The 21,694-nt window shown below is 43.8% G+C and overlaps 2 protein-coding genes across 6 annotated transcripts in view; both read left to right on the top strand.

The window, feature by feature from the left end:
* Positions 1-21,694, top strand: part of ptpra (protein tyrosine phosphatase receptor type A) — a 333,338-nt gene that overhangs the window by 185,212 nt on the left and 126,432 nt on the right. For all 5 annotated transcript variants that reach the window (XM_078554083.1, XM_078554102.1, XM_078554109.1 and 2 more), the window contains one exon: positions 17,520-17,604. In XM_078554083.1, the coding sequence (XP_078410209.1) occupies positions 17,520-17,604 (85 nt within the window). The remainder of the gene's footprint in view (positions 1-17,519; positions 17,605-21,694) is intronic.
* The window catches only part of rnf24 (ring finger protein 24), a 632,553-nt gene that overhangs the window by 599,432 nt on the left and 11,427 nt on the right, over positions 1-21,694 (top strand). The window lies entirely within an intron of this gene.

Here is a 21,694-nt window from a genome sequence, read left to right as displayed (position 1 = left end):
TCAGAAGGTGGTGGAGGGAAGGTCGTTGAATATTTTTAAGGCAGAGGCAGATAGATTCTTGTTAGGCAAGGGAATCAAAGGTTATCGGGGCTAGGTGGAAATCGAAACACAAGAAGATCAGCTATGGATGGTGGAACAGGCTTGAGGGGCTGAATGGTCTACTCCTGTTCCTATTTCTTATGTTCTTATGTTCAGGAAACCAGGATGTGGAAACGGTTTGGGTAGAGATGAGAAATGGTAAAGGCAAAAAGCCACTAGTGGGAGTCATGTACAGCCCCTCTAATAGTAACCACATGGCAGGATGGAGCATAAAGAAAGAAATAATGGGAGCTTATCAGAAAGGTATGGCAATAATCATGGGACATTTTAACCTACATATAAACTGGAAAAGTCAGATGGGCAAAGGTAGCCTAGATGGTGAGTTCACCAAATGTTTCCGGGATATTTTCTTAGAGCAGCATGTTCTGGAGCCAGCCAGGGAGCAGGCTGTGCTAGACTTGATATTGTGCAATGAGATGGGATTGATTAATGATCTCATAGTGAAGGCACCCGCTAGGTAGCAGTGACCATAATAAGATTGCATTTTACTTTCAGTTTGAGGGAGAGGGGAGTGGGTCCAAGACCATGTTTCTAAAGTTAAGTAAGGGCAGTTATGAGGGTATGAAAGCAGAGCTGGCTAAAGTGAATTGGCAAATTAGGTTAAGGGATAGGATAATAGAGATGCAGTGGCAGACATTTAGGGGGATATTTGAGAATACATAGAATATATGCATTCCAACGGGTAAGTAAAAGCTCAAGGGACAGACACACAATCCGTGATTCACTAGAAAGGCTAAAGATAATATCAATCTTAAAGAAAAAGTATATAATTGTGCAAAGATAGGTGGAAAACCAGAAGATTGGACATATTATAAGGAACAGCAAAGGATGACTAAAAGATTAATAAGGAGGGAAAAATGAGAGTATGAGACAAAGCTAGCCAGAAATAAAAAAAAGAGTTTCTGTAAATATTTTAAAAAAGAAACGAGTTAACAAAGTGAGTGTTGGTGCCATATAAAGTGAATCTGGAGAATTGATAATGGAAAACGAGGAAATGGCAGATGAATTCAACAGGTATTTTGCATCAGCCTTCACTATGGAGGATACAAGAAACATCCCAGCAGCAGCTATAAATCAGGAAACAGGAGGGAGGGCGCAACTCTTGAAAATTACAATTGCCAGAGAAACGATACTCTAGTAATTTGTTGGAGCTGTGGGTTGACAGGTGGCTGAGTCCTGATGGACTTCATCTTAAAAGAAGTGGCTAGTGAGATAGTTGATGCATTGGTTTTAATTTTCTGAAACTCGGGGAAGGTCCCATTAGATTGGAAGATAGCAAATGTAACCCCACTATTCAAAAAGGGAGGGAGACCACAGGTGGGGGGTGCAGTGTGGGCAAGAATTCCTGGAATGTGTTTGACATGATTTTCTGCAGTAGTATGTTTCCAGTCCAACAAGAGGGAAGGCACTGTTGGACCTGGTTCTGGGAATGAGTTAGCCGAAGTGGATCAAATATCAGTGAGAGAGCATTTAGGAGACCATGACCATTGTATCAAAGGGTTTAGGTTGGCAATGGATTATTATCCGGAATAGGGATAATTAATTGGGGGGTAGCCAATTTCGATGTGATGAGAATGCACCTGAGTCGTGTAAGTTGGAACCAAATGTTGGCAGAAAAGACAGTGGCTGAACAATGGGCTACCTCCTACGGTAATGTCAAGACATACTCCCTTGAGCATGAAAGGGAGGTCAAATAAATCCAGAGGACCCCGGATGACAAGAGAGATAGAAGTGAAGATGAAAAGGAGGAAGTGCATGATCGACAGATGTTAGGTGGAAAATACAGTGGAGAATCAGGGTGAATATAGAAGGATCAGAGGGGAAGTGAAAAAACTAATAAAAGCAAGGAGAGCATGAAAAGAGACAGACAGCTAACATAAAAGGGAATCCTAAGGTCTTCTATAAGCATATAAATAATAAAAGGCAAAAGAAAGAATAGGGCTGATTAAGGGTAAAAAAAGGGGGACTTGCACTGGAAGCAGGAGAAATAGCGGAGGTATTAAACGAGTACTTTGCATCTGTCATTACAACGGAAGAAATGCTGTCCAGGCTGAGGTGAGAGATGTAGTAACCGGAAGAATAGAAGAATTTACAATTGAGGAGGAGGTGGTTTTTGAAAAAAATTGATAAGGTACCAGGACCGGATGAGATGCATCCAAGGATACTGAGGAAAGTGAGAGTGGAAATTGCAGAGGCACTAGTGATAATCTAACAGTCTCCTTTGGCACCTCCCGTGCTAGAGGACTGGAGAATTGCGAATGTTACACCCTTATTCAAAAAGGGGTGCAAGGATAATGCCGGCAAATACAGATCAGTTATTTTGACCTCAGTGGTAAGGAAACTTCTGGAAACTTCAGTTCAGGACAAAATCAATAGTCTCTTACACAAGTGCAGGATAATTAAGGAAAGCCAGTGTGGATTCGTTTAGAGAAAATCAAGTTTAACTAACTTGCTGAGTTTCCTGAGGAGGTAACGGAGAAGGTTGAAAAGGCAACGCTATTGATGTGGTGTGTGGATTTTCAAAAGGAATTTTTGATACAGCATTGGTCACCTCAGTTGAGGAAGGATATAAAAGCCTTGGAAGCAGTTCAGCGCAGGTTTACCAGATTAATACCTGGAATGGGTGTGTTATCTTAAGAGGAAAGTTGGACAGACTAGGCTTGTATCCACTGGAGGTCAGAAGAGTAAGAGGTGACTTGATTGAAACATATAAGATCCTGAGGGACCTTGACAGGATGGATGTGGAGAGAATGTTTCCTCTTGTCGAATCTAGAACTAGGGGTCACTGTTTAAAAATAAGGGGTCGCCCTTTTAAAATAGAGCTGAGGCGAAGTTTTTTCACTAAGAGGGTCATGAGTATTTGGAACTCTCTGCCTGAAAACATGATGGAAGCAGAGTCTTTGCATATTTTTAAGGCAGAGGTGGATAGATTTTTGGTAAGCAAGGCTTATTGGCGGTATGTGGGATGCAGATTTCAGGTTGCTATCAGATCAGCCATGATTTCATTACATGGCAGAGCAGCCTTGAGGGGCTGAATGGGCTACTCCTGCTCCTTGTTTGTTCGTATACAGTGCCACACCAGAGGCCTGTGAGCAAAATTCTAGCTCATGGAATAAAAGGCAAAGTAGGTACTTGGACAAGAATTTGGTTGAGCGACAGGAAATAGAGTGGTGATAAATGATTGTTTTCAGATTGGAGGAAGGCTTGTAGTGGAGTTCCCCAAGAGTCAATGTTGGGACCCGCGCTCCTCTTGATATATGTTAATGACCTAGACTGTGGTGTTCAGGATGTGATTTCAAACTTTGCAGATGATATGAAGAATGGAAATGTTAGTTGCGATGAGGGTAGTCTTGAACTTCAAAAGGACATAGACATTTCGGTCGATTGGGCAGAGAAGTGGCAGATGAAGTTCAATGCAGAGAAATGTGAGATGATTCATTTTGGCAGGAAGAAGATGGTGAGACAGTTTTTTTTAAAAAAGGGGAGAAACTCTGAAGGAGGTGCAGGAACAGAAAGACCTCTGTGTATATGTACATAAGTCATTGAAGATGGCAGGGCATGGTGACAGACCAGTTAATAAAGCATGCAGTATATTAGGCTTTATTAATAGGGGTATTGAGTACAAGAATAAGGAGGTCATGTTGAACTTGTTAACTTGCTGACACAGGTTAGGCCTCATCTTTTTGTTAATTCATTTACAGGATGTTGGTGTCAGTGGCTAGGCCAGCATTTATTGCTTATCCCTAATTGCCCTTGAGAAGGTGGTGGTGAGCTACCTTCCTGAACCGCTGCAGTCCCTGTAGTGTGGGTACACCACAGTGCTGCACAGGAGGAGTTTAAGGATTTTGACCCAGCAACAGTGAAGAAACGGCGATATATCTCCAAGTCGGGATGACGAGTGGCTTGGAAGGGAACTTCCAGGTGGTGGCGTACCCGTGTATCTGCTGTCCTTGTCTTTCTAGATTGTAGTGGTTGTGGGTTTGGATGGCGCTTTCTAAGGAGGCTTGGTGAATTCCTGCAGTGCGTCTTGTAGATGGTATGCACAGCTGCCACTGTTCGGTGGTGGATGGAGTGAATGTTTGTGGAAGGGAAGCCAGTCAAGCAGGCTGCTTTGTCCTGGATGGTGTCAAGCTTCTTCAGTGTTGTGGGAGCTGCACTCATCCAGGCAAGTGGAGAGTATTCCATCATACTCTTGACTTGTGCCTTGTAGCTGGTGGACAGGCTTTGGGGAATCAGGAGGTGAGTTACTCATTGCAGGATTCCTATCCTCTGACCTGTTCTTGTAACCATAGTATTTATCTGGCTAGTCCAGTTCAGTTTCTGGTCAATGGTAATCCTCTGGATGTGGATAGTGGGGGATTTAGCGATGGTAATGCCATTGAATGTCAAGGAGCGATGGTTATATTCTCTCCTGTTGGAGATAGTCGTTTCCTGTCACTTGTATGGTGTGAATGTTACTTGCAGTGGACTGACCTCCAGTGACCACAGCCATATTCCTCTTGTGCCATGTATGACTCCAACCAATGGGAAGTTTTCCTCCTGATTCCAATTGACCCTGGTTTTGCTCAGGCTCCTTGATGTCACACTCTGTCAGATGCTGCCTTGATCTGGAGTACTGAGTCCAGTTCTGGGCACCATACTTGAAGAAAGATGTGAAGGCATTGCAGAGAGTACAAGAGGAGGTTCACAAGAATGATTCCAGGGAGAAAAAACTGTACCTATGAGGATAGATTGGAGAGGTTAGGACTAACCTTAGGTTAAGATCCTGAGGGGTAAATACTGAGAAACTTTTCACACTCGAACATCAAGAAGTGGAGGGCATAGGTTTAAATAATTGGCAAAAAGAGTAAAAGTGATGTGAGGAAAATTCTTTTTCACCTAGAGGGTGGTTGGAGTCTGGAACGAGCTTCCTGAGAAGGTGGTGCAGGCAGATTCGCTCGAGGTATTCAAAAGGGAATTGGATTGCTACCTGAAAAGAGAGAATGTGCAAGGTTACGGGGATAAGGCAGGGATAGAATGCTCTTTCAGAGAGCCACTGAATACTCAATGGGCCAAATGGCCGCCTCCTGCACTCTGCACTGTAAATTCAGGAGTGTGAAGGAATACTCTCTACTTGCCTGGATGGGTGCAACTCCAACACTCAAGAAGCTTGACACCATCCAGGACAATGCTCTTTCAGAGAGCCAATGCAGATTTGCTGGGCCGAATGGCTGCCTCCTGCACTATAAAGATTCTCCGATTCCACACTGTTCTCCAAGGGGAAATAAGTGCGAAGATACGAGAATGAAGCAAGGAAAGCAATAGAAGAAATAACAGCGGCTCTGACAATCATTTACTAATCCTTTCTGGCTACAGGTATGGTGCCAGTGGGCTGGAGGACAGCTGACATTGTACCAATGTTTTAAAAAAGTGAAAGGGATAGACTGAGCAATTGCAGGCCAGTTAGCTTAACATGGTGGTGGGGAAGTTATTGAAAAAATTTCTGAGGTAGAGGATAAATTTTCATTTAGAGAAACACTGAATCAAAGACAGTCGGTATGGATTTGCTTGATCGAACCTGCCTCCACCACCCTTTCAGGAAGCTTGTTCTAGACTCCAACCTCCCTCAGAATGAAAAAAAATTTTCCTTGCATCACATTTACCCCTTCTGCCAATTATTTTGAATCTGTGCCCTCTAGTTCTTGATATTCTCTTGAGTGGGAACAGCTTCTCACTATTTACCCTGTTCACACCCCTTAGGATCTTGAATACCTCTACCAATTCTCCTCTCAGCCTTCTTTTCTCCAATGAAAACAGTCCCAACCCCTCCAATCTATCCTCATAGCTACAGTTCTTCATCCTGGGAATCATTCTTGTGAACCTCCTCTGCACTCTCTCCAATGCCTTCACATCCTTCCTCAAGTATGGTGTCCAGAACTGGATGCAGTACTCGAGAAGAGGCCAAACTAGTGTCTTATACAAGTTCAACATGACCTCCTTACTCTTGTCACTCAATGCCTCTATTAACAAAGCCTAAGATACTATATGCTTTATTAACTCTCTCAACATGCCCTGCCATCTTCAATGACCTGTGTACATTTCCACCGAGGTCCCTCTGTTCATGCACCTCCTTTAGAATTTCTCCCTTTATTTTGTACTGTCTCACCTCACACTTCTCTGCATTGAAATTCATCTGCCACTTGTCTGCCCAATCCAACATGTCTATGCCCTTTGGAAGTTCAAGACTATCCCCATCACAGTTGACAACATTTCCAAACCTAGTATCATCTGCAAAGTTTGAAACCATGCACTGCACACCACAGTCTAGGTCATTAATATATATTAGGACGAGCAAAGGCCCCAACACTGACCCCTCAGGAACTCCACTACAAACCTTCCTCCAATCTGAAAAAAACAACCATTTATCACTACTCTCTGTCACCTGTCACTCAGCCAATTTCTTACCCAAGTGCCTACTTTCCCTTTTATTCCATGACCTAGAATTTTGCTCAAGTCAGTTGTGTGGCATTGCATCAAATGCCTTTTGAAAATCCATATACGCCACATCATATTGGGGAACACAGGGTTTAGTGAGAGGGAGGAACTGAAAGAAATCAGTATTAGTAGGGAAATGTTGTTGGGGAAATTGATGGAATTGAAAGCCGATAAATCCCCAGGGCCTGATAATCTACATCCTAGAGTACTTAAGGGAGTGGTCCTAGAAATAGTGGATGCATTGGTGGTCATCTTCTGAGATTCTATCGACTCTGGAACAGTTCCTACAGATTGGAGGGTAGCTAATGGCCACTATTCAAAAAGGAAGGTAGAGAGAAAACAGGGAATTGTAGACCAGTCAGCCTGATGTCAGTAGTGGGGAAAATTCTAGAGTCCATTATAAAAGATTTAATAACTGAGCACGTGGAAAACAGTGGCAGAATCAGACAGAGTCAGCATGGATTTATGAAAGGGAATCATGCTTGACAAATCTACTGGAATTTTTCGAGGATGTAACTAGTAGAGTTGATGAGGGGGAGCCAGGGGATGTGGTTTATTTGGACTTTCAGAAGGCTTTCGACAAAGACACACTAATCTCTTATGTGGGAAAAATTAAAGCGCATGGGATTGGGGATAGTATATTCAAATGGATAGAAAACTGGTTGGCAGACAGGAAACAAAGAGTAGGAATAAACGGGTCTTTTTCCGAATGGCAGGCAGTGACCAGTGGGGTACCACAGGGATCGATGCTGGGACCCCAGCTATTCACAATATATATTAATGATTCAGATGAAGGAACTAAACGTAATATCTGCAAATTTACAGATGACACAAAGCTGGGTGGGAGGGTGAGCTGTGAGGAGGATGCAGAGATCTTTCAGTGTGATTTGGACATGCTGACTGAGTGGGCAAATGCATGGCAGATTCAGTATAATGTGGATAACTGTGAGGTTATCCACTTTAGTAGCAAAAACAGGAAGGCAGATTATTATCTGAATGGCTATAAATTGAGAGAGGGGAATGTGCAACGAGACCTGGGTGTCCTCGTACACCAGTCGCTGAAGGTGAGCATGCAGGTGCAGCAAGCAGTAAAGAAGGCAAATGGTATGTTGGCCTTCATAGCGAGAATATTCGAGTACAGGAGCAGGGATGTTTTGCTGCAATCATAAAGGGCCTTGGTGAGGCCATATCTGGAATATTGTGTGCAGTTTTGGTCTCCTTATCTGAGGAAGGATGTTCTTGCTATAGAGGGAGTGCAGTGAAGGTTTACCAGACTGATTCCTGAGATGGCGGGACTGACATATGAGGAGAGATTGAGTCAGTTAGGATTATATTCGCCGGAGTTCAGAAGAATGAGGGGGGATCTCCTAGAAACCTATAAAATTCTAACATGACTAGACAGGGTAGATGCCGGAAGGATGTTCCTGATGGTGGGGGAGTCCAGAACCAGGGGTCACAGTCTGAGGATATGGGGTAGACTATTTAGGACTGAGATGAGGAGAAATTTCTTCACCCAGAGAGTGGTGAGCCTGTGGAATTCGCTACCACAGGAAGCAGTTGAGGCCAAAACATTGTACGTTTTCAAGAAGGAGTTAGATATTGTTCTTGGGGCGAATGGGATCAAAGGATACGGGGAGAAAGCGGGAGCAGGCTATTGAGTAGGATGATCAGCCATGATCATAATAAATGGCGGAGCAGGCTAGAAGGGCCGAATGGCCTACTCCTATTTTCTATGTTTCTATCAACAGTGTTTCCTTTATCAACCTTCTCTGTTACCTCCTCAAAAAATTCCAGCAAGTTAGTTAAACATGATTTTCCCTTGAGGAAAGCCAGCGTGGATTCATTAATTATCCTGTGCTTGTCTAACTGATTATTGATTTTATCCCGCACTATAGTTTCCAGAAGTTATCCTACTGCTGAGGCCTGTAGTTGCCAGCTTTATCCCTGCACCTCTTTTCAAACAAGGATGTAACAGTTGCAATTCTCCAGTCTTTTGGAATTGCTCCTGTATCTAAGAAAGATTGGGAAATTATGGCCAGTGCCTCACTAATTTCCCTCAATATCGTTTTGATGCATCTCATCTGCTCCTGGTGCTTTATCTACTTTAAGTATAGGTAGCTTGCCCAATACCTCATTATCAACCTAAATCCTTCTAGTGTATTAATTATCTCCCCTTTTGCTGTAGCCTGGGTAGCATCTTCTTGCTTGATAAAGACCAACTTAGTGGTACCAGTCAGCAAGGAAGATAATCAGATGTTAAAAATAGCCCTGATGCATCCTCTCAAGACTGCCCCAGAGTGGATAGACTTCTCAAGCCTTTACACACAAGGAGTGGACAGTGCCCTGACTGCAACCAAGCCAGGCAAAGCAGCAGGAATCGATGAGATTTATCCAAAATTCTTGAAGAATATTGAATCACAGGGAAGGAAGTGGTGAGCAAAGCCGCTTATGAACATCCACAGCTCAGGCACCATTCCAATCATCTGGCGCTAATCCAATATAAAGGCCATCGCCAAGACAAGGAAGCCACTCAACGATCGACACAGCTACCACTCCATGGCCCTGCTCCCAATAACATATAAAGTACTGCTAAACGGATTGAGTCTCAACCTGGAAACAGCATTGGTCCCCCGCCAACAGGTTGGTTTTTAATTGGGCCAGGACTGCTCCAGGCTGGTATTGACACTGACCTCACATATTGAGGCAGGTTTCCAGAAAGGCCTGAAGACAGCACCCATCTTTTATTGACTTATCCTGTGCCTATGGCACGGTGTGGTGCACAGGCATGCTGCCGAAACTCTGCAATATCACCTGCTGTGTGAAAACCCTACAACCAAACAAAGCCATGATTGATCAACTGACTCATGTGCACCTTGGAGATCAAATTAGCCGTCCACGCATAACCAACAATGGACTCTCAAAGGGATCAGCGCTCGCACCAGCTCATACTGTGACATCTCTCCCACAAAGTCACAGCTCTTCACAAATGCTGACCACTTGGCCCTGGCATTCCAGACTAAAGAACTTAATTGAGAAAACAGTCACTGAAAATCTATATGTTCCCTGGAAGCCTACTTCAGAAAATGAAGACTTGGACCAAACACTGCCAAGATTGTCATTTCAGTTGTTCGCTAGAACAACTCGAAGGCTGGGGAAGAACTCCACTCCAGTTCTGCAGCCAACCATCCACCCACAATCCAACTCCAAAATACTTTGGCATCACTCTTGACCGTACATTGACCTACTGGCAACACCACCTAGAGCACTGGAGAGGAGGTCAAGACGAGAGTGAATCTCATATGGAAACTGGCGGGAACCACCTGGGACATCAGAGCTAACGCTACACACTGCTTGACTTGCCCTGGTCAAAACAACAGCAGGTTGCTTGCTGAACCTGGCTCGGGTGATACCGCACAAATGTGGCAGATAACCTACTGTAAGAAGTCATGAGGATTATTTCTGGAATGTTGAGACCAACACAGCTTGAGTGGACTTCCTGTGCTAGCACATAGTTAACCTCCTGATACCCGGAAGGAAAACATCCCCCTCAAAGAGCACCACTGGTTGACAGCTAATTAAGCACTCCCATTGACACAGTACCTAAAAAAAAGACAAGAATTTGGCTGAAATCCCATGTTCCCTACTGGAACACACTCCACACCCTACAAACTGACAACTCCACCTCTTGATGGCATACCTCCTGAATGACTGCAAACATCACCAGCTACAAACTGGAAACTGATAGGGGCCATTGCCAAGAAGTCCAGGTTTCAACCCTCCTTGGAAAATCTGGACAACCGTAAACTGCTTGAGGACAGGCTGGGGAAGATGTGGCCACCTGCTTCATATATGCAAAATGAGGAACAGCTCAAATTGTGACTGTAGCCATCCAGGTCAGACCATCATCCACATACTGACTCTCTGCTCTGAGAGAGCCATTCCTGGTGGCATCAAACCATTCACACTGTGTCAGCTAAAGCCATTGAATGGATTGTTAACCTCAACATCAAACTATAACTGTTCACCCAGCCATAAGAATTAAAAAAAAAGCCCAGATATCCTTTGGTGGCATCGTCCAAGTGCTGTACAGGGTTTCGAATGTGAGGTTTTATATGGTGATTAACTTTTGGACTATAATTTAAGGTGAAATGGAGTACTGAAGAGAGTCGTGTGATCTGCTACAAGTTCTGCCTGACAGCAAGCCTATGTGGCTTAGTTATCATGGAGACTGGCCCAGGTGTGTTACTGAAATGCATGTGCCAAGTTTCAGACCTGAAAACAAAGACAGAGCAGGCGTTCTTGTCATTGAAGACTTTATGCCTCAGAGACTTTGAACAGAGGCAGTGAGAGAGAGAGAGAGAGACGAGGAACAGCAGTTGCTGTGGTCTGCAGAGGGAAAAGCCTGTGTCCTGTGTTGGCTATCAGGCAGAAGGCTGATGGCAGCTTGTCCACTGGACGAAGAGAAGGAATCCCCACTGATTTATGGCCACTTCAAGATTCACCCTGGTGAGGCTGGGAGAAGGAATCACCAGAGTGTGCTTTACAGTTGAAAGTCGGCTGGGGAATTCAGGACACTGAGGGAGAGAACCTTCAGTCGCAGCACAATACAACTCAGCGAAACAGAGAGAAATTATCCCATTGGAAGCTGGGAGTGACTGTGGACTGTTTCCTAGGGAGAGTATGCTGTAAAGAATATGCAGCATGTGGTTATCGGTCATGTTAAGCATCAATGAGGGTTATTGTTTCTGTAGTTTAGTGTATTACTAAGTAATGTTTGGTGGAGGTTAATTTAAGTTTCTCTATTAGAGTAAAAGTCTTAACGTTGTGATGCGATTCCTTTAATTTAGTCACTGGGAATTAAAATCTCTTTAAAGTTATCGGTGTCTGTGGGGATCATAGAACCATAGAATAGTTACAGCACAGAAGGAGGCCATTCGGCCCATCTTGTCCATGCCAGCCTGAGGACATCCAGGTGCCCTTTCTAATCCCACCTTCCTGCACCTGGCCCATAGCCCTGCAGCTTACAGCACTTAAGGTGCAGATCCAGGTACTTTTTAAGAGTTTAGAGTTTCTGCCTCTACCACCAAATTGGGCAGCGAGTTCCAGACACCCACTACCCTCTACGTAAAAAAGTTCTTCCTCATGTTCCCCCCTACACCACTACTGCCACTTATCTTGAATCTATGTCCCCTGGTTCGAGAATTCTCCACCAAGGGAAACAATTTTATCCTGTCCACTCTATCTATTCCCCTCATAATTTTGTGCACCTCAATCAAGTCGCCTTCTTTGTTCTAAGGAAAATAACCCCAACCTATCCAATCTCTCCTCATAGCTACACTTTTCTAACCCTGGCAACATTCTTGTAAACCTCCTCTGCACTCTCTCCAGAGCTATTACATCCTTCCTGTAATATGGCGACCAGAACTACACACAATACTCCAGTTGTGGCCTCACCAGTGTTTTATACAATTCCAACATTATATCCTTACTTTTTTATATTCTATACCTCTGCCAATGAAGGAGAGCATTCCAAATGCCATCTTTACGACCTTGTCTACTTGAACTGCTGCCTTCAGGGGCCTGTGTACTTATACGCCAAGATCTCTCACTTCATCTACCCCTGTTAGTACATTCCCATTTATTTTGTAATCCCTGTAACTGTTTGACCTCCCTAAATGTATGACCTCACACTTCTCTATGTTAAAACCCTCTGCCACTTTACCGCCCATTCCACCAACCCATCTATATCGTTTGGAGATTATGGCTATCTTCTACACAATCCACTACTCGGCCAAACTTTGTGTCATCTGCAAATTTCCCAATCGTGCCCCCCACGTTCACGTCCAAATCGTTAATATATAACACAAACAGCAAGGGTCCCAACACCGGATCCTGTGGAACACCACTTGAGACAACTTTCCATTCGCAAGGACATCCATCAACCATTACCCTTTGTTTCCTGTTACAAAGACAACCTTTTATCCAGTTTGCCACATTACCCTGAATCCCATGGGCTTTTACTTTCCTGACCAATCTGCCATGTGGGACCTTGTCAAGTGCTTTGCTAAAATCCATGTACACAACATCCACTGCACTACCTTCATCAACCCTTCTTGTCACTTCCTCAAAGAATTCAATCAAATTTGTGAGGCAAGACCTTCCTTTAACAAATCCATGCTGACCATCCCTGATTCGTCCATGCCTTTCCACATGACAGTTAATCCTATCTCTCAGGATTGATTCTACTAATTTGCTCACCACCAATGTAAGACTAACTGGCCTATAATTGTTTGGCATTTCCTTTGATCTCTTTTTAAACAATGGAACTACGTTTGCATTTCTCCAGTCCTCCGGTAACCCCCCCCCCAACCATATCTAGTGAAGATTGGAAAATCATCCTCAGAGCATCTGCTATCTCCTCCCTGACTTCCTTCAGCAGCCTCGGAAACAATCCATCTGGCCCTGGTGACTTATCAACCTTCAAGGATTTCAACCCTTCGAGTACTTCCTCTCTCTTTATGACTATCCCGTCCAATATCTCGCAGTGTTCCTCCTGGACTACTATATCTACATTCTCCCTTTCCTTTGTAAACACAGAGACAAAATATTCATTCAAAACCCTTCCCACAGCCTCTGCATCTACACGCAAGTTTCCATCTTCATCTCTGACACGTCCCACTTTTTCCTTAACTAACCTTTTAGCATTAATGTATTGGTAAAACATCTTTGGGTTATCTTTAACTTTACTTGCTAATCTTTTTTCATGCCCTCTCTTTGATTTCCTTATTTCCTTTTTTACTTTGTCCCTGCACTTCCTATATTCGTCTAGGCTATCTGCAGTGCTTAGTTCTTTGTGCCTATCGTACGCTTTCTTTTTCTGTTTGATCTTCCCCTGTATTCCTCTAGACAACCAAGGAGATCTAGATTTGGCAGTATCACTCTTATTTTTGTAGGGGACATGTCTACTTTGAACAATTAAGATCTCACTTTTCAGTGCTTCCCACTGGTCTTCAACTGTTTTATCCTCCAGCAGTGCTGTCCAGTCCACCTCAGCCAAGTCCCTTCTCATTTCTGCAAAATTTGCCTTCCCCCAGTTCAAGACTTTTACTCCTCCCTTATCTCTGTCCTTTTCCATGGTAATGCTAAATCTAATTGAATTGTGATCACTGTCCCCGATATGGTCGCCAACTGTCACTTCACCCATTTGCCCTTCTTCGTTCCCCAATACTAGGTCTAGAATTGCATCTCCTCTCGTTGGGTTTGTGACTAATTGGTTGAAAAAATTTTCCTGGACACACTGCATGAATTTTTCTCCCTCAGTGCCCCTTATATTGTTTGAATCCCAGTTGATATTAGGATAGTTGATTGCCCTCTTGTTCTTACAAGCAGAAATTTGCCTACATATTTGTTCTTCTATCTCCCTTTCACTATTTGTAGTATACTCCCAGTAGTGTGACTGCCCCTTTTTTATTTCTAAGCTCAATCCATAAAGCCTTATTTGTTGACCCATTTAGTATATTATCCCTTCTCACGACTGGAATTGATTCTTTAACCATTAGTGCTAACCCCCTCCCTTTTTTATCTCCTACTCTATTGTGTCTGAAGACTTTATAACCAGGGATATTAAGCTGCCTGTTTTGTTCCTCCTTTAGCCAGGTCTCCGTTATAGCAATGAACCTAACATCAGCCCTGGTTGACATATATGAAAGAATATGGAGGCACTTGAGAGGGAGCAAAAAAGATCTATAAGGACTATGCTGGAACTGAGGTTATATATACCAGGAAAAGGATAAACAGGCTGTGTCTCCTTTTCTCTTGGAAAGAAAAAGCTGAGGGCTAATTTAATAGAGTTCTTTAAAATTAAGATAGGATTTGACAGATAGAAAAATATTTCTACTTGTGGGAAGAGCAAAACTAGATGCCATCGTCATCAAGAAAGCAAATAGGGAACTCGGAAGAAACTTCTTCAACCAGAGAGTGGGGGAAATGTACATTCCGCTATCACAGGGAGTAGCTGAGGAAAACAGTATAGATACATTTAAGGGGAAGCTTGATAAACATAGGAGGAAGAAGGGTGAGGGTTATGCTGATGGACTTAAATGATGAAGCATGGTAGGAGGCTTGAGCGCAGCAAGGACTGCTTGGTTTGAATAGTCTGTTTTTCTGCTGTTTATATTTTGTAAGCTCGTGTCCCCATCCCACGATCTAAGTCTTCAATTAAAGTTGTAGTTTCATGCCTGAATGTTTCACTTAAAGTTACAACTATGTTAAGCCAGTCACATTTTCCCATTAAAATCAATATAAAAGCTGTAGTTGGGTTCTATAAGACCTTTCTCACCAGAAAAAAAACATTATATCCTGTAAGTTGATATTGCTAAATTCCTATATTGGTAAATGAAATAATTTTTAAAATATAAATGAAATATGCTAACTCCCTACTTCCCATGTGCCGTCTCTCTTGCTCACCGAACCTCCCCATTGCTTTAGATCCTTCATCCTGCCAAATCTCTGGCTCGCAACCTCTGCCGCTCCCTGACCCTCCTGGTCGCTGCAGACCCTCCGGTTTGAGCCACTGCTGCTCCCTGGTCCTCCCCTTGCTGCTGACCCTCCAGCGCAAGGCCTCGGCTGCACTCTGACCCTTAACTCGCTGCTGACCCACTGGTTTGTGATCTCTGCCACTCCTTGATCCTCTAGTTGCTGCAGACCCTCCCTGTCACCGAACTCCAGCTTTCTGCCACCCCTGTTCGCCGCTGCCCTCTCGTGAGCCCTCACTGTGGGCAAGGGTTCTGATGATGAACGGCAAGGTGCAGGAAGAGCAGCTTCCTTACTTACAGGAGGTAAGCGAGCTGGAGAAGCGGTGTTAGGGAGCGGAAGAGGCCACAAACTGGAGGGTCAGCAGCAAGAGGGATGGTCAGGGAGCGGCAGAGGCAGCTCCAAAACGATGCCCATCGGGTCACGTGGCCTTACGTCAGACCTGACACAAAATGAAACTCGCAATGTTAAACATAAGTACAGAACCTGACCGACGCTGAACAACTTAAAACAGGGAAACATAAACTGGAACTTTCTGTAGCAGATTTCAATTTATCTATTTCCTTAAGTATTTTGAGTAATTTCCCTTGAGCATTCTTTAGTATATATCCCATTCTCTTCAACTCATGGGTGAGATGTCTTATGCAAGGTATTAAGCTTGTACCAACAGTTAGTAATCCTAAGATTTTGTCTTGGTTTACACTGTATGTAGGCAAAGTTTTGTTTCTTTGTGGTACTCATTTAAATAAAATAAAGCCCCCCCCACCACCAAGCAAACTTCCATTCCCTGATCAAGGAGGGAAACAGCTCCCTGCTGATTGAATTAGCTCGTTCAGTGATTACCTGAACCATATGGAGCAGGAAAGTCGCATAGTTGATCCAAGGTATCTGCTGGGGCAGCAGTAATTGTATGGCAATTGACTTTGGACACGGATAAAGGAGCTCATTTAAAATGTTAAATTAAGGTCAAGTATTGTTCAAGTCTTTCAGAGCTAGTTTACCGAGCTAAGGACTTCAGCATTGCAGAATGACACGTTTGCAGCATCCAGCAGTATTAACTCTTAATGTGACTGGCTAATATTTAGGTGATTTATGAATGATAGTGTGTGTAAACAAAGCACTACTATTGTCTGTTTTCAAGTAAAAATGTGGTGTAAAAGCAAATAACTTAGCTTAATTTGCAACAATGCCTATTTTAGCTTCAGCCACAACATTTAACAGACTTCTTTTGAAGCTAATCTGAACAATATTCAACTGTTCTGCCAGGAAATACACATGTAAAACAGAATGGTTCAGTAAAATACACATTTTAATGTCATATTGGTGAGAAATTTTAAGCAAACATGCCTATAAGGGTAGAAATCGAGCAGATTGCACCCTTATTTTGGGTTAACTGACTAGATACTGACACAATTAGCAGTGAGACATTCCATGCTCAGTGTGCATGTGCATTCAGACCATTAATAAATTCGCCAGTCTTGTTTTTAACATACCTTGCCTGGACTCCTGAAACCAATGTTGGGCCCATGCTTAGGTTAAATAGGGCCCTATCACCTATTGAAGGACCTGTCTGGAAAATGTGTTTATGATGGACTGAGCAGGTGTCATTTCTGCCCTGCTCAGAATTTTTCAGCGCCCCTGAGGCTGCCAATGAACAGCTACTTTAAACCTAACTGACTAAATAAATCAACCTCCCTGTGGAGCCAGGAGGAGCAAGAGTAGCCTCCACCCTCTCCTCTACCCCATTGGAAAGCATTTCTGATGAACTGCCGGTGAGGCAAGTGGCCCAGTAGTTTTTTGTTTTTATCAACATCTTTTGATGTGCAAATTGTCTGTCGAGGCACGATAGGTAGTTGCAGCTTTTGCATTAACTGTTAGTGAGGCTCGAGGCCCAATTTTAGGCCTCCCATTTGGACCTATGTTACCTGGATTGCATTGTGCCTGAGCTTGAAAATCGTCCAAAACTAATTTTTACTTTGACGGTTCATACTTGAATTAACTGAATGCAAGGCATGAGTGGAACAATTAGTTATTAAGGGGTCATCTCATTCAACTACTGTTTTGAGAGCTTCAGTATAATATGGAGATTTATTGTGATTTATGTTTAATCTGGCCTGTCACAAAGTCAATTAATTCTTGAATAAAATTAAATACTGTTTTAAGTTAAATATTGTTATTCAGCTTCAATTGAGCTGTTTATTTTTGTGTGAATTCCTGTAATAATTTAAACAGGGATTCTGTATCTTTACATTATTGATACTGATAATTTTGTGTTTTAGCATTAGCTTATTATGATTCTTATTGAAGCTCTGAACAACTTTTGAGGGTCTTCATTGAACTGTCTTGTCCATTAGTACAGTTGTATTCTTAGGTTCATAATCTATATTCTGAGTAGTGTCTTCTTTTCATTACAGATGAAATGCCCATTATAGCAGTAATGGTGGCTCTCTCATCACTGTTAGTCATCGTATTTATTATTATAGTTCTTTATATGCTGAGGTAAGTGACTGTTAATTTAAGTTTACAAGTATGTTTGTTGTTTAGTATGCATAGTTTAAGTAAAAGAAAATCTATTTGCATCTTTGATCCTTCTAATTCAGTGCTCCAAAACTTTTTCCTACTGTGACCTCATTTTAACACTTGAATGTTGGTGTGACCCCAGATTGAGAGGTGAGGTGGGGGGGGGGGGTGGGGTGGAAGTTCTGACAGCGGGTATTGGTGGTATTTTTGACCAGTTTACTTTGCAGGCTTAGATGGAGGCAGTGAGCGGGCCTTGAAGTTCATTCCTTTAGGACATGCCCTCTGAACCACAACAGGAAAAAAATCATGCACCCGCATGTCATGGGGCCTTGGAGATGATCCTGACATTCAAGAGTCTCCATTCTACAGTTGCCATTGCTGCCTCGGAGGATGGGGAGCTCGCAGCCCAAATTGCTCAGCTCGCAACCCCAGCAGGAGTCACAACCCGTGCTTTGGGAACCCCTGTTCTAATTCATAAATGTCACACGTGTACTAATCTGTCTTTATACGTATTCTGAACCACTTTTTCTACAGAGTGTCAAATAACTCCTACATAATTATTCTGCAACATTTAATCTAATTCCTGTTAAAACCTGATTTTAATACATTTTTACATCATTGACCTGCATGTGGTTAAATTGAAGACAGAAAATAAGTTGGCTGAGTGACAGGAAGGTGAGGTTACTATTAGACCAGCCATGATCTTATTGAATGGCGGAGCAGGCTCAAGGAGCTGAGTGGGACGTTGCTGCTCCTAATTCATATGAAACATTAGTGGTTGAACTGGAAGATGATGTACAGCTGTGTTCCCCATAGGGCAGCACTAGGAACACTGGTTTTCTTGATATAATATTAACGGCTTAGACTTGGGTGTAGACAAGGGCAGAACTTCAAAACCTGACACAAAACTTAGAAATATAGCGAACTTTGAGTACATAAGAAAATAAGAAATAGGAGCAGGAGTAGGCCACTCAGCCCTTCAAGTCTGCCCTGCTATTCAATAAGATCATGGTTAATCTGCTCCAGGCCTCAACTCCTCTTTTGTGCCAGCTCTTCATAGCGTCAACTCCCCGATATTGCAAAAATCTATCTATGTCCTTTTTTACTTTCAGTGATCTAGCCTCCACAACTCTTTGGGGTAGAGAATTCCAGACATTCACTACCCTCAGGGTGGGGGACTTCAATGTCCATCACCAAGAATGGCACAGTAGCACCACTACTGACCGAGCTGCCCCAGTCCTAAATGAGATAACAGCTAGACTGGGTCAGTGGCGGGTGATGAGGGAACCAAAAAGAGGGAAAAACATAACTTGACCTCACCCTCACCAACCTGCATGTGGCAGATGCATCTGTCCATGCCAGTATCAGTTGGAGTGACCACCGCACAGTCCTTGTGGAAATGAAATCCCGCCTTCACATTGAGGATACTCTCCATCGTGTTGCATGGCACTACCACCGTGCTAAATGGGATAGATTTCTAACAGATCCAGCAACTCAAGGCTGAGCATACATGAGGCGCTGTGGGCCATCAGCAGCAGAAGAATTGTACTCTAACGCAATCTGTAACCTCATGGCCCAGCATATCCCTCACTATACCATTACCATCAAGCCAGGGAATCAGCCTGGTTCAATGAAGAGTGCAGGAGGGCACGCCAGGAGCAGCACCAGGCATACCTAAAATTGAGGTGTCAACCTGGTGAAACTATAACACAGGACTACTTTTGTGCCAAACAGCATAAGCAGTAAGTGTTAAAGCTAAGCGATCCCACACCAATGGATCAGATCTAAGCTCTGCAGTCCTGCCACATCCAGTTGTGAATTGTGGTGGACAATTAAACAACTCACTGGAGGAGGAGGCTCCACAAATATCCCCATCGTCAATGATGGAGGAGCCCGGCACAGCAGTGCAAAAGATAAGGCTGAAGCATTCGCAACAAAGTTCAGCCAGAAGTGCCAAGTGGATGATCCATCTCAGCCTCCTCCGGAGGTCACCAGCATCACAGATGCCAATCTTCAGCCAATTCGATTCACGCCACGTGATATCAAGAAACAGCTGAAGGCACTGGATATTGCAAAGGCTATGAGCCCTGACAATATTCCAGCAATAGTACTGAAGACTTGTGCTCCAGAACTTGCCGCGCCCCTAGCCAAGCTGTTCCAGTACAACTACAACACTGGCATATACCCAGTTATGTGGAAAATTGCCCAGGTATATCCTGTACACAAAAAGCAGGACAAAGCCAGTCCGGCCAATTACCGCCCCATCGGCTTACTCCCAATCATCAGTAAAGTAATGGAAGGGGCCATCAACAGTGCTATCAAGCGGCACTTGCTTAGCAATAACCTGTTCACTGACGCCCAGTTTGAGATCCGCCAGGGCCACTCAGCTGCTGACCTCTATTACAGCCTTGGTTCAAACATGGACAAAAGAGCTGAACACCCGAGATGAAGTCAGGGTGACTGCCCTTGACGTCAAGTCAGCATTTGAATGTGTGGCATCAAGGAGCCTTAGCAAAACTAGAGTCAGTGGGAATCGGAGAAAACTCTCTGCTGGTTGGAGTCATACCTAGCACAAAGGAAGATGGTTGTGGTTGTTGGAGGTCAATCATCTCATCTCCAGGACATCACTGCAGGAGTTCCTCAGGATAGTGTCCTCAGCCCAACTATCTTCAGCTGCTGCTTCAATGACCTTCCTTCCATCATAAAGTCAGAAGTGGGGATGTTCGCTGATGATTGCACAATGTTCAGCACCATTTGCAACCCCTCAGATACTGAAGTAGTCCATGTCCAAATGCAGCAAGACCTGGACAATATCCAGGCTTGGGCTGACAAGTGGCAAGTAACATTTGCGCCACACAAGTGTCAGGCAATGACCACCTCCAACAAGAAAGAATACAACCATCACCCCTTGATGTTAAATAGCATTACCATCACTGAATCCCCCAGTATCAACATCCTGGGAGTTACCATTGACCAGAAACTGAACTGGACTAGCCATATAAATACTGTGGCTACAAGAGCAGGTCAGAGGCTAGGAATTGTGTGATGAGTAGCTCACCTCCTGACTCCCCAAAGCCTGTCCACCATCTACAAGGCACAAACCAGGAGTGTGATGGAATACTCCCTACTTGCCTGGATGAGTGCAGCTCCCACAACAAGCTTGACACTGTCCAGGACAAAGCAGCCCGCTTGATTGACACCTCATCCACAAACATTCACTCCCTCGACCACCAACGCACTGTAGCAGCAGTGTGTTCCGTCTACCAGATGCGCTGCAGGAATTCAACAAGGCTCCTTTGACAGCACCTTCCAAACCCACGACCACTACCACCTAGAAGGACAAGGGCGGCAGATAGATGGAAACACCACCTCTTGGAAGTTCCCCTCCAAGTCACTCACTGTCCTGACTTGGAAATAGATCGCCGTTCCTTCACTGTCGCTGGGTCAAACCCTGGAACTCCCTTCCGAGCAGCACTGTGGGTGTACACACACCACATGGACTGCAGTGGTTCAAGAAGGCAACTCGCCACCATCACCTCATGAGAAACTAGGGATGGGCAATAAACGCTCTGCCCAGCCAGTGAAGCCCACATCCCATGCTGAATAAAAAAAAAGGGACATCAACAGGATGGGGGATTGGGCAGACATGTGGCAGATGAAATTTAATGCAGAGATGTGCAGTGAATTATTTTAATAGGAAAAATGAGGAGAGGCACTATAACATTTAAAGTACAATTCCACAGGTTGTGCAGGAACAGGGAGACCTGGGGTTTATCTGCATAAATTGTTGACGGTGGCAGGGCAGGTTGAGATGGTGGTTAATAAGGCATACAGGGTCTTGGGCTTTATAAATGGAGAAATAAAGGACAAAAACAAGGAAATTAGGATGAACCTTCATGAAACACTGGTCGGGCCTCAACTGGAGTATTGCCTAATTATTAGGAAGGCATCAGAGAAAAGTTTTAAGAATGATTCCAGAGGTGAGGGGCTTCAGTCACATAGATGGATTAGAGAAGCTGGGTTGTTCTCCTTTTGAGAAGAGAAGGTTAAAAGGAAATTTGGTAGAGCT

The sequence above is a fragment of the Cetorhinus maximus genome, chromosome 1, assembly GCF_964194155.1.
Source record: "Cetorhinus maximus chromosome 1, sCetMax3.hap1.1, whole genome shotgun sequence".
Lineage (NCBI taxonomy): Eukaryota > Metazoa > Chordata > Chondrichthyes > Lamniformes > Cetorhinidae > Cetorhinus > Cetorhinus maximus.
This window is presented reverse-complemented; position numbering and strand designations above follow the sequence as displayed.